The following is an 18,097-nucleotide window of genomic DNA, read 5'->3' as shown; positions in this document are numbered from 1 at the left end:
GACGTAACTTGTATTAAAAAAACATAGAGTAATATTTTACTTGTAAAAAAGTTAGGGAAAGTGCGTTCCGGCACTGCTAATTTTGCAATGACACCACTGATTGTAATTCTAAAATTGACAGATTGTGCTAATGGCCCGAACAATGGCTTTCGCGCTGTAGGTCGTCGCCAGTCCACTGATTTGCGTTCGGCTTGCGGAGGAGGATTGTCGGTCGGTGGTGATTGGTCCTTGGGGGTGGGGGAGCTTAGCCTGGTGGAGTGTAATCGTTAGCAAGTTCATTTCCAAATAAAACAATTCTTTTCAGATATTCTTCGTAATTTTTTCAAACGTGGAGGATAGCTGTGGCAATAACCTCACCTAGGATCAGAAATCATTGCGCAATGAGATTGGGAACCAGAGAAAACCAATCTCGTCCTGTCCTTTTAATGATTGACGTGGTACTCATACGGAGTGTTTTCGACAACATTAAAGTATTCATCGGTTAGTTCATTACCGGCTGCTGGAGAACACCTGGATCCTGACTATTTCGCAAGACGTATCTCTTAGCTAAGGATGTAGCATTTGTAAATTTCTTCAAATCCCCTCGTATATGTAATATATTGAAATCCCCTCATATGTGTTTGAAAATCGAAGAATATTTTTAATGTTACTCAGTTCCTATCTTACAAGTTAAAATACGCAAAAAGTATTTTCAATTCCTGCTTAGGTCGGCTCGAATTAATATAAATCATTTTAAAGTTGTTTATTTCGCAGCTGCGTATGTTGCCCGATATTCTTTGATTTATGTCGCCCGAAGTATTGCGTTTTCAAATTAATAATTTGCGTCATAGAAATAGGATATCTACGTCTTAGTTTTCTGTTTTGTTTATTTCAGCATTTGTTTATTTTCAAGTTATGCGAACGAATTTTTAATTTCGTCATTCTTACTTGGCTCGCTGTCGGCACAAGTGTGGATGAATTCTTACTTGGGTCGCTGTAGGCTCAGTTTGAATCCAAATTCACCGTCGAATTTGTAGTTTTCTGTTTTTGGCCCCTTTTGTGGAAATATGTAGCAGTGGAAGATAAATTGTGTAGTATACCAGAACATGGTAAAATTTTGAAGCAGTACATAGGGTGTGCCCACTATGTGCAGTTAATTTGATTCCAACCTCATTTTGTCGTCTCCGATCGTCATTGCAGTCTATGGAGACAGTTTTCTTTTGTTCCTGCTCGGAAATGGTCCATCTAGCTTCTGCCCCGGAGATGTTAACAAGATTTTCAGAAGTTTAAGTGCAAAATTTTATGTGAATTAAAAGGTAACATTTAATGTATTAATTTTCAAAGTAAAATAGAAATTTTTTTTCTAAGTAACAATAATTGCTTTCATTAAAATTTAAAGGATTTATAATAATTAATAAATTATAAAATTTTAGAGTTTGACTTTAGCTGTCAATTTGTGTGTTCAGTTTTTTTTAAATTTATTGTTAACTTATGACAGCACGTTTTTGTATTTTTTTTTTAGTTTATTTTATTTTTAAAAAAAGGTTAACCTCCATGCCATTTTGAAAGATTTTGTAGCAATCTCCTTTGTAAACAGATGAACATGTAAGTTTTTTCTTTGTATTTGTGTATTTTAAAACTATTTATATAGTAGCTCTTTTGTGTCATCTGTATTTGTGTAACTGTTTGTGGTAAGACACAATAAATGTTAAATTTTGTTTATTCTTTTTTTAACTACCCCTTTTTTGAGTTTTATTTGAAAAAGATATGTTTTGCATTTCTGATAATTATTTCCCTAGTTACAACTAGTTGTTTTAATAGTTATAATTACGCACCTTGAAGTGGCGCTCTTTATAAATTACTAGAGGTGTTTCCTGTTTCTTTTTATTTTGTCCCAAGAGAATCATGACCGCTTGTTTCATTTTTCTGTAGTTGCCCCAATCCAAACCCCATTATATTTTTTACTTATCCACGAACCCAGCTCTCCTAACAAACCCTGAGTGCCGTTCGCACAAGTAGCGTTTATTTTGCTTACCCTATCTCCACCCCCAGTTTCTATTCCCCAATCTTCTACACCCAAAATCTTTCCTATGGTATGCAAAATATTTCGTTACAAGGATTGTAATCAGGTACGATTACAGCTCGATTATTTTGACGTTTCGATTTCCACTTCGGTATCGTTCTCAAACTATTTAAAACAAAGTTCGGAACAAATGGAGGATTAAAAATCAGAACCATGAAACTCTTTTACATCATCCATAAATAAGAAATTAGCACATCTGTCAGCATTAAGTTTTATCAATTCCTGTTTTAAAACATTTTATTTTGAAAACTTTCAATTTTCCGAATTAGTTTGGGTATACATTTAAAGACAAACGGCAATTGCTGCAGAAATATACTTAAGTTCTTTTGAACAACAACAGCACGTAGTTCAGAGGCGCACTGATCAAACTAGTTCACAGCAATATGGTGGCTATCACACATGACAAACTTTCATAAATGATAAGCAAGTTTATTTCCACAACTGGAACATTTGCTAACCATATGGAAAAGGAAGATGAAACGCTAAGCGCACATACGAAAACAGTTATATTAATATCTTGACTATGAGAAGTGAAGGGATACATTAAAATTTATCTCCTAAGGTTGTTTCCATTCTCAGCTGACATGTCAAGTTGGCCATACACCATGAAAATGAATAAACAGTGGTATTTTTTGTTTTGTTTTATTATTGATTAATCAAGTGACCACCAGTTTCATAAATAAATATACACATTATTTATTCTAGAATGATTTTATATTTTAACTATTAATCTCCAGTATGTGTTGCCACATGCTTCGATAATTGATTATTGTCAGTAAATTGTTTAAAACAAATTTTACATGTATAAGACTTTTCTCCAGTATGTATCTGTAAATGCTTTTTCAAAGTTCCTGATTCACTAAATTGCTTAAAACAAATTTCGCACTTGTAAGGCTTTTCTCCAGTGTGTATCCTTAAATGCTTTTTTAAATTTACATTTTGACTAAATTGCTTAAAACAAATTTTACACTTATACGGCTTTTCTCCAGTGTGTATCCTTAAATGCCTTTTTAAATGTCCATATCGACTAAATTGCTTCGAACAAATTTCACACTTGTAAGGCTTTCCTCCGGTGTGCACTCTTAAATGCTGTTTTAAAGTTACAGCATCACTAAATTGCTTAAAACAAAATTGGCACATGTAAGACATTTCTCCAGTGTGTAACCTTAAATGCTTTTTTAAATTTACATGTTGACTAAATTGCTTAGAACAAATTTCACACTTATAAGGCTTTTCTCCAGTATGTATCTTTAAATGCTTTTTTAAAGTTCCTGATTCACTAAATTGCTTAAAACAAATTTCGCACTTGTAAGGCTTTTCTCCAGTGTGTATCCTTAAATGCTTTTTTAAATTTACATGTTGACTAAATTGCTTAGAACAAATTTCACACTTATAAGGCTTTTCTCCAGTATGTATCTTTAAATGCTTTTTTAAAGTTCCTGATTCACTAAATTGCTTAGAACAAATTTCACACTTGTAAGGCTTTTCTCCAGTGTGTATCCTTAAATGCTTTTTTAAATTTGCATCTAGACTAAATTGCTTAAAACAAATTTCACACTGGTAAGGCCTCTGTCCAGTGTGTATCCATAAATGATTTTTGAAAGTTTCATTATGACGAAATTGCTTAAAACAAAATTGGCACATGTAAGACATTTCTCCAGTGTGTATCCTTAAATGCTTTTTTAAATTTACATGTTGACTAAATTGCTTAGAACAAATTTCACACTTATAAGGCTTTTCTCCAGTGTGTATCCTTAAGTGATTTTTCAAAGTTCCATCATGACTAAATTGCTTAGAACAAATTTCACACTTGTAAGGCTTTTCTCCAGTGTGTATCCTTAAGTGATTTTTCAAAGTTCCATATTGACTAAATTGCTTAGAACAAATTTCACACTTATAAGGCTTTTCTCTAGTATGTATTTTTAAATGCGTTTTTAAATTTCCATCATGACTAAATTGCTTAGAACAAATTTCACACTTGTAAGGCTTTTCTCCAGTGTGTATCTTTAAATGCGTTTTTAAATTTCCATCATGACTAAATTGCTTAGAACAAATTTCACACTTGTAAGGCTTTTCTATAGTGTGTATCCTTAAGTGATTTTTCAAAGTTCCATATTGACTAAATTGCTTAGAACAAATTTCACACTTATAAGGCTTTTCTCCAGTATGTATTTTTAAATGCGTTTTTAAATATGCATCTTGACTAAATTGCTTAGAACAAATTTCACACTTGTAAGGCTTTTCTCCAGTGTGTATCCTTAAATGCCTTTTTAAATTTACACTTTGAATAAATTGCTTAGAACAAATTTCACACTTATAAGGCTTTTCTCCAGTATGTATCTTTAAATGCGTTTTTAAAAATGCATCTTGACTAAATTGCTTAGAACAAATTTCACACTTGTAAGGCTTTTCTCCAGTGTGTATCCATAAATGCGTTTTTAAATTTCCATCATGACTAAATTGCTTAAAACAAATTTTACACTTGTAAGGCTTTTCTCCAGTGTGTATCTTTAAATGCGTTTTTAAATATGCATGTTGACTAAATTGCTTAGAACAAATTTCACACTTATACGGCTTTTGTCCAGTGTGTATCCTTAAATGATACTTCAAAGTTCCATCTCGACTAAATTGCTTAGAACAAATTTCACACTTGTAAGGCTTTTCTCCAGTGTGTATCCTTAAGTGATTTTTCAAAGTTCCATCTTGACTAAATTGCTTAGAACAAATTTCACACTTAAAAAAGTTTTTTCCGGTGTGTGTTACCAACGTTTTTTCTGATTTCGGTTTAATCTCATTTTGAAGTAAACCTAAAAAAAAATCAAACTATAAAACATTGCATGCTGAAACTGCAGATCATAAACAAAATCTTACAACGCTGGAATAAATAAAGTAAAGACACATTATGACAACGTTATTTATCGTCCAACCTAGTTGGTACTACGCCCAAGTTTCCACATATTTGTATACATTGACCTATTTTATTTGGGTTTACTGTAACTTTTTTTTTGTGATGATTCTGAGCTTGTTTCTGCTTTTTTATGCAGTACTTCAGCCTATCAACGCATGTGTACTCAATACTTATTTTCTATGTGTTTGACTGGGTATATTTCCCAGTTATGTTCACAGGATATAACTCTCAAGCACGTTACCTTCTCTAGCAAGAAGTAGGCAGATAGTTTCTAGCGTCTCACGTGACCTGGTCTTTAACTAAAACATTTGGAGGAAAACTAAAAATGATTATTTTATTTAACAGCCTTATAGAAACTGACTTCATTAATGGCAAGACGCAAAAATTGGATACGAAAGTTGCATTTTCCACATTTAAAATTTTACGAAATTTTACTTAAAAATTGATTTCACTCGTGTAAGTAACATTCAAAATCGCCAGTCCCTTCAAGCGTCATTTCTGAGAGAACTATTTATTCTATACCAAAAATACTAACACATTTTTCTTCAAAATTTTCTCAGTTACATTTCTAGTTTGAAACATTTTTTTTTCTACGGCGTACCGATTCTTGATAAATCAAAGTTTTCCGTTTTTCACTGCCAACGAGGTGGTTTTAGAGGAAAGTCCGAGGAAGGAGCGGCAAACATTTTTGCATCTTTGTGAGGTCCCAAAAAAAGGTTTTAGAGGTTGTGTGGCAGTTTAGTCTTAAACGACTGTTGTAATCATTATTTAAATGTGGAAAGTAATAATAATAATTTACTCCTGTTTCATTTAATAATCTCTTTACTTATCCCCCACTCAATGTAAAACTACCTTACAATTTCCTTCAACTTCTCAAACAAAAAAATCAGTATCACATCGTATAATTCCTAACCAATATCGGAATAAGTTTATGGCATATAAAGATTAAATACAATTACAAATTCTACAAGAAATTCCATTTATTTTAAAAAGAATAATTAAACAAATTGACCCCAAACTAGCCTCGGTTGAATTATATAAAGTCACTCAAAATGAAATCAGAAACATACTTTCTTCTTTATGAGACAACGATAGTAATGGAGAATCATAGAACAATCAATATTCTTTAGTAGAACTTTCAATCTGTTATAAAACAAAAGACTAATTTGCTTAATTTTCTAGAAAGTCATACAATTGATGTCATTCTTTTTAACGAAACTTGTTTGTCCCAAAATAAAAATTTATATATTAAAGGTTTTAATAATGTTACGAGTTGATCAACATGACGGCTATTAAGATGTTGCTGTTTTAGTTGCAAACGACATTTCCTTTTCAGATGAAGGGTACAGGTCGAAAATAGGGCAAGTCACAATTTTTCATAAATCGATCTAGTGGTGCCATCTTGTAGCAATTCTAACATACAAGTGCTCAGCGGCTTGTTACACGTCCTAAAAGCGCCTAGTTCCTTTGAAATGCTAATTATAATTTACGCATAAACCGCCAATAAGGGGCAAGTCCTCATCAGACAGGTCCTAAAAGGGTAAAGTCCATATAAACAGCTGATAGATGTTGATCAAATACGCGCAGCTTTGAGAGTTTTGTTCGTCGGTTAAGCTAGTGTTTTCATTGTTTTCCAAGTGATTTAAAGTAAATAACAATGAATACAGAAAACAATAGTAGTGGAAATGAGAATGAATTAGTGCATAGACAGAATGAATCAAAGAAGAGGAAAAAGCACGGCAGAATGAGAGATGTGAAAAAAATTGGACTGCAGTCACGAGATAGGTGCAACCTGTAATTGTCGTAAATGATGTTTTCAAAATGTGCCTGAAGAAACAAGAAAAACTGTAATCAAGAATTTTAAAACAATAACTTCCAATAATGAGCAGAATTGGGGAAAAAACACATATGTGGATTGATTAGAGTTCTCCCTATTAGCTGAAAAAGGCCTAGGAAAGATGAAGATGAAGCAAATTTGAGAAGTGCTTCATATTCTTACAGGGTACGTTTTAGCACTGATAATAGCTTAAATTAAATAAATATTTGTAGACAAGCTTTTATGTCTATTCATGGAATAAAGAAAAAAAATAGAGACATTACAAAATTCACTGAAAATGACTCGAGTCGCCCCTCTAGATAAAAGAGGAGAAAATAAAAACCATCCTAGAAAATTGGAATCCCACGTTTTTACAGCAACATACGAACATATAAAGTCATTTAAAAGCAGGAAAAGCCACTAGGGTGTAAATGATATTAAAAAATTATACTTTAACTTATACTTTATACTTTAAATTATATTATAACATAAAAAAGATGTTCAAAATGTTTTGTGCGTTGAACCCTTCTATGAAAATATCTTACGAGTCTTACAGAACAGTCTTTAATAAAAAATTTAACAAAGCCTTTGGATATCCCAGAACCGATACATGTAGTTCCTGTGATGAGTTTCCTGTAAAAAGAAAATCTCTTCAGTCTGATGTTTTAAACAGTTTCGATCTTGCTCAAAATGAACGCTTGCAAAACGAAATACGCCAGCTTACGATACAAAATGATGTACACAAAAGAAATGCTGAGGTATTTTACAGTAGAAAAAGGACTGCGAAGGAAAAAAGTCGAACCTCTGTGACTCACGAAGCTATTTGTCTCGATTTTGGAAAAAATCTTAGTGTCCCAAACATAACAAGAAACGATGTTTAAGATAAGAGCCAGCTGAACGTCTATGCCTTTAATGTCCACATTCTACCTACAGCAAAAGTGTGTTTTACATTTATCGGTAAACACTTAGCAAAAAGGCAAGCGACGATATATGCTCAATGCTAAATGACTTTCTATGGAATTTTCTCGATATACAAGTAAGATCGCTTGAAATATTCTGCTACTCGTTTGAGGGGCAAAATAAAAATTTCCCCATGTTTCGTTTTTTTGCATTATATTCTCCACAATATATGTAGACTTGATTATATTAAAGTTACTTTCCCTATTCAATTACATTCCTACATGGAATCAGACAAAAATATGGGGTTACTAAACTCCAAACAAGGAGCTGAGATTCCTTCAGATTGGGTTAAAATGATTAAAAGTGCTCATGTAAAACCATCGCCATTTTATGTTGTGGAAATAGATCAATCCTACTTTTGAGCATGGACGAATTTTTTTAATACTAAAACAGATTATTTGAAGAAATGTCCCTTCAGTTCTCTTCCAATTCGAGTATTAAAAATATATCAAGAACATCGTAGACTAATATATCACCAGGAGTCCTATAATGGAGCTTCAGAGTCAGCAATAGTAAAGGAAAAAGAAAGTAAGCGAAAGAGACCTGTGCTAATACAAAATGAATTTGAACTTTCTCCGTATTCTTATTCAGGCATAAAAAAATATTAATATATTGGAATACTATTATTAAACAACATTATTTCGAGGTTTGATACCAATCTCAGCTAAAAAATTTAAATGTCTATAAGATTTAAAACGATTCTTTGGTGACGAAACAAAACGATTTTTTAATAACCTGTCCAAGAATTAGAATTATTTCATATTAATAACTTTTGTCTACTTGTCATTTTAACTTGTTTTTTTTTGGATTTGGCCCTTCTAGGCCAATAATGTTTTGTGGTTTGACCAATTAAAGCTTATGTTTTATTTTGCATAATATCAATATAAGTTTAATTTCTTGTGTATGTCTCATTAATTACCCAAGTAACTGATTTAATCAACAGGATTCATGATAACCATCAATAATTTATCAATAACTGGTTTTAAAATTGAAACTTGGATTTGTATGAATAAAACATTAGGTGACTTAGCTCTTTATGGACCTGTACCCTTCAGATATAAAATTCAAAAGAAATGATAATCCAAATATAGAAGTTTGCAGTGTTTTTCTAGAACAAGTAAAATTATCAATACTATGTGTTTACAAACCTCCTAAAATGTATGTCTCATCCAAAGATTGGGAAAATTTATTTGGCCAAATTAAAGGTAGAGTTTTAATTGGTGGCAACTTTAATAATCATCACTGTAGATGGGATTCCGTACAGGATAGTGCACAAGGTAATATTGTAGCTAACGCTTCAGACAATACTAATCTAATTTTACTCAATGACGGATGACCAACCAAAATATCCAGACCAAACGAGTGTCTTCCAATAATAGATTTAACATTAGTATCTCCTCATTTATAACAGGCTTTACTACCTGAATCCTCTAAATGACTCACTAGGTACAATCCACATCCCTACCCAAAGCATCATAGATTTGAAATATTCTCCAATAACAATTCATACCTCCACAAAGTGGAAAGAGTCTTGAGCAGAGTGGTCTATATTTGAAAATTACTTGAAAAATGTCTTCCTGACACTCGTTCTATAGATCTTAAATCTTCAGAAATGTTTAAATAAAAACAATTCGCAAAGATGTAGATTGTGCTATAATTACTCAAAAATGATTGCAACCAAAAACCGGTCTTCCACTATGGTGGGATGACAAATGTAAAAATGAATCTTATATTGTCAAAAAAAAAAAGCTTTTAGAGATTATAATATTGAGCTAAAATTTAAACACATCCAAGCTAAATGCAAAGTTGTTCTCGCGAAAAAACAAAAATCATTATGGACAAAATGAAAGAAACAATAATATTATGCCTTTTTATCAAACCCAACAGACAGAGACAAAACTCTCTCATTGTCTTACCAAGCCATTTCTCTATTGTCTTTTATAACAAAACCTTTCTAAAGAATTATCAAAAGTAGTCTTAACGGGACAGTTGAACACTATAATCTTTCGCAAAGCACTCAGTATGGATTTTAATCTGGTCTCGATACACTACATGCAATAAGTCACTTAACAGATATCCAACTAAATTTTCTAAAAATAAATATTTAGAGTGTCTTTTTCTAGACCTTAAAGGTGCTTACAACTGTGTGAACTTTATCCACAAATGTATCCGCTAATATAGTAAATATTTTTAGCAACCAAACTTTATGTATCAGAGACCATACTAATCAGTTACAAGGTCCAAGAATAACTCATACAGGATTACTACAGGGGTCTGTATTAGGCCTGATTCTCTTCAGTATATTTTCGGCAAGTATACACAGCATTTTTGTTAATTACATACAATGTATCCTTAATGCCAATGATATATACCTAATATAAAATGATAATTTAAAAACGGAAAATTCATATTAATAATGATGAAAACCTATGTTCCCTCCTATGTTCTGGTAATTTAAGGTTTAATTATAATTAAGTCAGAATAATAAACTTTCAAGTGTGCAGTTTTTTTCTGACTAAGACTACACACATTTATTTATCACATAAAGAAACAAGCCACCCATATGTAAAACAAACCTGGCAATAAATCATTCTAAAATATGAGCTTTATGATAGTAAACAAAAACTTTATTTAAGATCTAGGCTAATCTCCAAATCTTGTTTTAATATAAATACCATTATTACAATATTGTCACAGAAAAAAAAGGTTATTTTTTATTGTAATAGTTGAATTGAGGTTACACTATATTTAAAAATAAAGATACATTTTAGAGATGTACCCAAATAAAAAAAAAAACATTTATGTAATTACAGTTTGCAAATGATTAGGATAATCTACATTTTTCCTTTTCCATTTTTTTAAAATTATTTTCCCAAAACTATTTTGATTTATACATACCACATTGACTCTGATTTTCTTCAATTAGGTCTTTATCATCCTTAATACTTGGTTCAGACTCCAAATTTTTACAGGTTAACAAATTACTATTACCTTCCATTTGTTCATGTTTTACATTTTCAATAGATATTGTCATATTCATTTGATTGAACCAATCCTTAGAATCATCATTAGTTGTATTATCCTCGAGTAGAAGTATTTCTTGTTTAAATTCATTTTTTATAGTAACTGGAAATTTTGTATTATTCACATCATCGTTCTCTAATTGGGTTTGGCATTTTATGTTAGATACTTCACTCTTTGTATAAATGTCTTCCTGTGTCTCCATACTGTTTACAAGATTCAATTTTCATCCAATATGAAAAATTTGAACACCAAATAATCAAATCCAAAAGACCTATTATATATACTATACTATTGTATTTATCTAAGCAAAAGACAGGCAGAGTATATACTCCCCATATATGTGTATGTATTGTCACACTTGTCACAGTCACCAAACACGTTGTTCGGTGTCACAGTACAGTATATTGTATATTGCTTCTTAAAAAGAATCAGTAGTATTCTCTGTCAGTCAGTAGGTTCACTCTGCCGCCAGTCCTTTGTTCTTCATGTTCCATTTTTTTCACGCGCATTACTTCCACGCGCAGATAAATTCCAGTTTTTGATACACTGCTCAATATAATTTTTAATACACTGCTCGAAAATAAATAGGAAAAAAGTGACTTGTGGCGACCTAAAATTTAATTAGATTTTCGGAATAATGAATACTTTCCTAAATTTAGTGTTTTCGACAATTATCAATAGTTTCCCAAAATAATTATTACTGTTTGTCCTTCAAAATGTATTAAGTGTGTTGAATCCATCAGTTTTGATTAATCGAATATTAAATTTTTTGTATTTATTAGAAAATCACACTATATTCACTGTTACTGGTGAGAAATCTCATAAAACGAAGAGCTAATGAGGAAACTAATTTCTATAGATGAAAAAATAATAATACATTCGAATTATAAATTACATTTTGATGATTTGAATTTTACAATACCGGTTATAATACAAATATGATTATAAAAACACAAGTAGCGAACTATGAATACAAGTTAGAATAGAATATATCGGTACCTCGGAGGTAAAGGACACTATGTCCATTTTCTTACTTTTTCAGGAGAGTAGATAATTTTAAATTTTTTTAAATTTGTAATCAGTAAATACTCAAATGTTTCTTATATTTAACTAAGATTAATATATTATTATTGTGGTGTGTATAATCGTCTTTCATTCCATGAAGTGTTATATACCTGAGGTTTACCGTTCATTATTTAACATTTTTTTTTAAAATGTGTACTTGGACATAGTGTTGTTTACCTTTAATAACTTTTTTAAATAATGTGGCATTGCATGTTAAGGTCTTTACGAAATAAACAATTTAAACAGCCTATACTATTATTTTATTAGAGGTAAATATTATAACGTTATAATAATTAAGTAAAATTATAGAAGACAAGTTTCAAAATTGTTAAAGATGCTCCATATTATCTTCATCTTCTTGTGGGTAATCGTTTGTGGCTACATCGCTTTGTGTCAAATTTTGATAAAACGCATGACAAACTGACGGAACAAAAGGCAGTAGTGCAATTAAGTCATTGTACTTTTGTTTTGTGATTGGTAATGGGATTACTGAGACTTGATTTAATTGGGCTGGAAACGTTACTTACTGTCTTCGACACCTCATGAAGTCCACTTCATACATATTTTGATTATTGAAATCGGTCTTATAAAAAAACTTTCCAATGTGTTCTTGTTGGACTTGTAGGAAAACACATATTGACAGTAGAACAGGGTCTTTATTAATATTTTTTTTCTACTTACAAAAGGAGGATTAGATGACAATTTCTTCTCGAACAGCGTTTTGAAGTTTTTGAAATCTGCAAGTTCCATATTGTGCACTGTGTATTTATCTGATGTTTGCCTAACTAGTTGTTGCTAGTCCCATGGTGTTAAAATGGCCAAATTGGAGAGTTTCTTTCTTTTTCTTTCGATTAAAACATGAACAGTGTCTGCTTCCATATGTGTGTGCCCTTTCAGTAAACACTTTTGAGTGATCGTCTTTATTTGCAGTATCCAAAAATAGCACATTATAATACTTATATTTTTATTTTGTCCATAGCAGTTATCGGTTCAAAGAGTGATGTCCTCTACTTGACTACCTGGAATTGTATTGTCAGACAGTTTCAAAATTGTAGGAGTAATAATAGCTTCCTCTTTTACCTTTGTTTTCGCTGGTTTACTTATACGTCTCATATCATTGTCGTCCGATTCTGAGCTTTCACCACTTAGAGGCTCATAGATTTTATCAATATCCGAATTTTCATCTCCAAACAAATTATCATTTTTGTCCACTTCTTTCATATAACGAATATATTATATCAAACCAGCTAAAAGAAGGGCTTGAATCGTGTTTTATTATAATTTATGAAAATATTTTAATTAAATAATGTTAAAAAATAAAAAATTTAGACATGACTTTAAATTATTATGTTTAATTTCAAATCGAGAGCTGCTATTCGTTTCTCGTAAAGTGTAGCACAAAACTGTATTGAGTTGTGGCATACTAGAATAAATAAAACACACTAAAAAAATTAAAAATTAATTTTGAAATTAATACAAAATGAATAACTTCTACAGTGAACAAGTGTACATTATTAAAAAATTCTTCAAACATTTTGGACATTAACTCAACCGTCTCTCTGGTTATTAAATTTATTAGATACCGTTTTTTGTTATTAATAATAAAAATAATAATTATCTAAACACATTTTTAAACGTTATTTTTTTTTATTTAGATTTAATGCAATTCCGTTATGCGTGATGGCAACAATGAATTGTTTCACGAACCATTGTCTCCAGTCTGAACTAGAGATATGTAAGAGAGGCTCTCTTATATATCTCTTGTCTTAACACTGGTTTACATTGGGAAAAAAAGTGTACCATATTTATATGACGGGAAGTGTCCGGATGGTAAATGACGGTGCACACATATAGTAGAGGTAAACAACACCAAGTCCACATGGTGTTGTTGACCTCTGACTGGAACTGGACTTGGTGTTTATTAAAAAGTCGGTAACTTGCCGTAAAATTGTCTCTGGACATAGTATGCTTTACCTATGTGTAGAGCCAGAAAAGTTATATTCAAAAGTGCAATAATCTAAATTTCGATAAAAATGGACATAGTGTCCTTTACCTCCGGGGTACACACACACACATATATATATATATATATATATATATATATATAATATATAATACTTTAGATATATATATATATATATAATATATAATACTTTAGATATATATATATATATATATATATATATATATATATATATATATATATATATATATATATATATATATCTAAAGTATTCAACTAGTGAATTCAGAGGTTTAATCGGTCATTCAGGTTGGCAAATAAAAAAAGAAGTCAACTACTTCATAAGTTTATCGAAGACGTTTCGCTTTATATTTCTAAAGCTTCATCAGTTCTCTAAAATATAACAAATGACATAGAGTTTATAAGAAATACAGATGTTTATAGTTCATAACTTACAACTCAATATGTAGTATATTATCGATGTTATCATATATCTACTGTACACTTTACTCATTATTTAAAACTAACTTAACCAAAAAAGAAAAAACAAAAAACAAAAACAAAAAACACAAACTTTGAAGAAAATAATGTTCATATTCGTAGATATGAATATTTAAAAAATTTTAAACGAACATTTGGCTTCATTTAGATGGTTCTCCACTGAAGACCAACAAAGTTCTGATTTATTGCAATCTAAGCAAACAACTTGACGCGATACCGAAATTTTTTTTTTTTTTAAGGGCCATGTGTCACCAAATTCCAAGGTTTGAGACAATTATGAACTTCTACAGGGGTCATTGCATAATTAGTTGGACGGGTGGAATTTGTATGGCGGAAATATTTGATATATTATTTTTAATTTATGTTTTAATGAAACTTGGAAATAGGGGATGATTTTGTTATTATTTTGAATGGAAAATACGCCAACTTTTAACTGAAGAATAATTGGTATCATTTATTTCGTAAGATGAGAGAGTGGTAAACCTGGCTCAAATTGTCGATGTCGGTTCTTTTGTTTATTGCCGATGAGTTCTTGAGGATCTCACACATTTCAATAAAGGAGCGACAAAAATATGGGGTTACTAAACTCCAAACAACAAGCTGAGATTCCTTCAGATTGGGTTAAAATGATTAGAAGTACTCGTGTAAAACCATCGCCATTTCACGTTGTGGAAATAGATCAATCCTACTTTTGAGCATGGACGAATTTTCTTAATACTAAACAGATTATTTGAATAAATGTCCTTTCAGTTCTCTTCCAATTCGAGAATTAAAAATATATCAAGAACATCGTAGACTAATATATCACCGGGAGTCCTATAATGGAGCTTCAGAGTCAGCAATAGTAAAGGAAAAAGAAAGTAAGCGAAAGAGACCTGTGCTACTACAAAATGAATTTGAACTTTCTCCGTATTCTTATTCAGGCATAAAAAAATATTAATATATTGAAATAATATTATTAAACAACATTATTTCAAGGTTTGATACCAATCTCGGCTAAAAAATTTAAATGTCTACAAGATTTAAAACGATTCTTTGGTGACGAAACAAAACAATTTTTTAATAACCTGTCCAAGAATTAGAATTATTTCATATTAATAACTTTTGTCTACTTGTCATTTTAACTTGTTTTTTTTTATTTGGCCCTTCTAGGCCAATAATTGATTAAATTTGAATTGTTTTTATTGGAAATTAGGGTGCAAAAAAATAGACATCGATAGACAAAAATTAGCGTGTGTATTGCCTTGCTAAAATTGTTATTACATTGCTTATATGCTTATAAAAAAAGAACAAATATGGAGGAGATATGTCTTCCGACAGTTGACATAAAAATGACAGGCAAACTTTTAATACAGTGTTGCCAGACATAAAATATTAATATAAGATAATAAAATATTAAATTGAACAATAATGTTTGGTGGTTTGACCAATTAAAGCTTATGTTCTATTTTGCATAATATCAATATAAGTTTAATTTCTTGTGTATGTCTCATTAATTACCCAAGTAACTGATTTAATCAACAGGATTCATGATAACCATCAATAATTTATCAATAACTGGTTTTAAAATTGAAACTTGGATTTGTATGAATAAAACATTTGGTGACTTAGCTCTTTATGGACCTGTACCCTTCAGATATAAAATTCAAAGGAAATGATAATCCAAATATAGAGGTTTGCAGTGTTTTTCTAGAACAAGTAAAATTATCAATACTATGTGTTTACAAACCTCCTAAAATGTATGTCTCATCCAAAGATTGGGAAAATTTATTTGGCCAAATTAAAGGTAGAGTTTTAATTGGTGGCGACTTTAATAATCATCACTGTAGATGGGATTCCGTACAGGATAGTGCACAAGGTAATATTGTAGCTAACGCTTTAGACAATAGTAATCTAATTTTACTCAATGACGGATGACCAACCAAAATATCCAGACCAAACGAGGATCTTCCAATAATAGATTTAACATTAGTATCTCCTTATTTATAACAGGCTTTACTACCTGAATCCTCTAAATGACTCACTAGGTACAATCCACATCCCTACCCAAAGCATCATAGATTTAAAATATTCTCCAATAACAATTCATACCTCCACAAAGTGGAAAGAGTCTTGAGCAGAGTGGTCTATATTTGAAAATTACTTTAAAAATGTCGTCCTGACACTCGTTCTATAGATCTTAAATCTTCAGAAATGTTTAAATAAAAACAATTCGCAAAGATGTAGATTGTGCTATAATTACTCAAAAATGATTGCAACCAAAAACCGGTCTTCCACTATGGTGGGATGACGAATGTAAAAATGAATCTTATATTGTCAAAAAAAAAGCTTTTAGAGATTATAATATTGAGCTAAAATTTAAACACATCCAAGCTAAATGCAAAGTTGTTCTCACGAAAAAACAAAAATCATTATGGACAAAATGAAAGAAACAATAATATTATGCCTTTTTATCAAACCCAACAGACAGAGACAAAACTCTCTCATTGTCTTACCAAGCCATTTCTCCAACTAAATTTTCTAAAAATTAATATTTAGAGTGTCTTTTTCTAGACCTTAAAGGTGCTTACAACTGTGTAAACTTTATCCACAAATTTATCCGCTAATATAGTAAATATTTTTAGCAACCAAACTTTATGTATCAGAGACCATAGTAATCAGTTACAAGGTCCAAGAATAACTCATACAGGATTACTACAGGGGCCTGTATTAGGCCTGATTCTCTTCAGTATATTTTCGGCAAGTATACACAGCATTTTTGTTAATTACATACAATGTATCCCTAATGCCAATGATATATACCTAATATAAAATGATAATTTAAAAACGGAAAATTCATATTAATAATGATGAAAACCTATGTTCCTTCCTATGTTCTGGTAATTTAAGGTTAAATTATAATTAAGTCAGAATAATAAGCTTTCAAGTGTGCAGTTTTTTTCTGACTAAGACTACACACATTTATTTATCACATAAAGAAACAAGCCACCCATATGTAAAACAACACTGACAATAAATCATTCTAAAATATGAGCTTTATGATAGTAAACAAAACATTATTTAAGATCTAGGCTAATCTCCAAATCTTGGTTTAATATAAATACCATTATTACAATATTGTCATAGAAAAAAAAGGTTATTTTATTGTAATAGTTGAATTGAGGTTACACTATATTTAAAAATAAAGATATATTTTAGAGATGTACCCAAATAAAAAAAACATTTATGTAATTACAGTTTGCAAATGATTAGGATAATCTACATTTTTCCTTTTCCATTTTTTTAAAATTATTTTCCCAAAACTATTTTGAGTTGAAGACCAAAAACCGGTCTTCCACTATGGTGGGATGACGAATGTAAAAATGAATCTTATATTGTCAAAAAAGAAGCTTTTAGAGATTATAATATTGAGCTAAAATTTAAACACATCCAAGCTAAATGCAAAGTTGTTCTCGCGAAAAAACAAAAATCATTATGGACAAAATGAAAGAAACAATAATATTATGCCTTTTTATCAAACCCAACAGACAGAGACAAAACTCTCTCATTGTCTTACCAAGCCATTTCTCTATTGTCTTTTATAACAAAACCTTTCTAAAGAATTATCAAAAGTAGTCTTAACGGGACAGTTGAACACTAGAGGAGACACCGCACAGCAGACAATACTAGGACACGCACAACAAAATCTTCTTCGGAAGAAGAAAAAACATTTGTTCAGTATTTGTAAATTGATTAACTTTTTAAACTCAGTTAAAGAAAATTAATATGTTCGGATATTGTAATTTTGATTAAATGTGA

General features: G+C 30.7%; 1 protein-coding gene across 1 annotated transcript in view; it reads right to left on the bottom strand.

Moving 5' to 3' along the window:
* Positions 1-2,688: 2,688 nt before the first annotated feature.
* The window catches only part of LOC140442797 (uncharacterized), a 29,946-nt gene continuing 14,537 nt past the window's right edge, over positions 2,689-18,097 (bottom strand). The window contains exons 3-4 of the mRNA XM_072533774.1: positions 10,645-10,993; positions 2,689-4,869 (exon numbers count right to left, since the gene is read on the bottom strand). Coding sequence (XP_072389875.1) covers positions 2,789-4,869; positions 10,645-10,993 — 2,430 coding nt within the window. The 3' untranslated portion in view covers positions 2,689-2,788. The remainder of the gene's footprint in view (positions 4,870-10,644; positions 10,994-18,097) is intronic.

This window comes from Diabrotica undecimpunctata, chromosome 1 (genome assembly GCF_040954645.1).
Source record: "Diabrotica undecimpunctata isolate CICGRU chromosome 1, icDiaUnde3, whole genome shotgun sequence".
NCBI lineage: Eukaryota > Metazoa > Arthropoda > Insecta > Coleoptera > Chrysomelidae > Diabrotica > Diabrotica undecimpunctata.
This window is presented reverse-complemented; position numbering and strand designations above follow the sequence as displayed.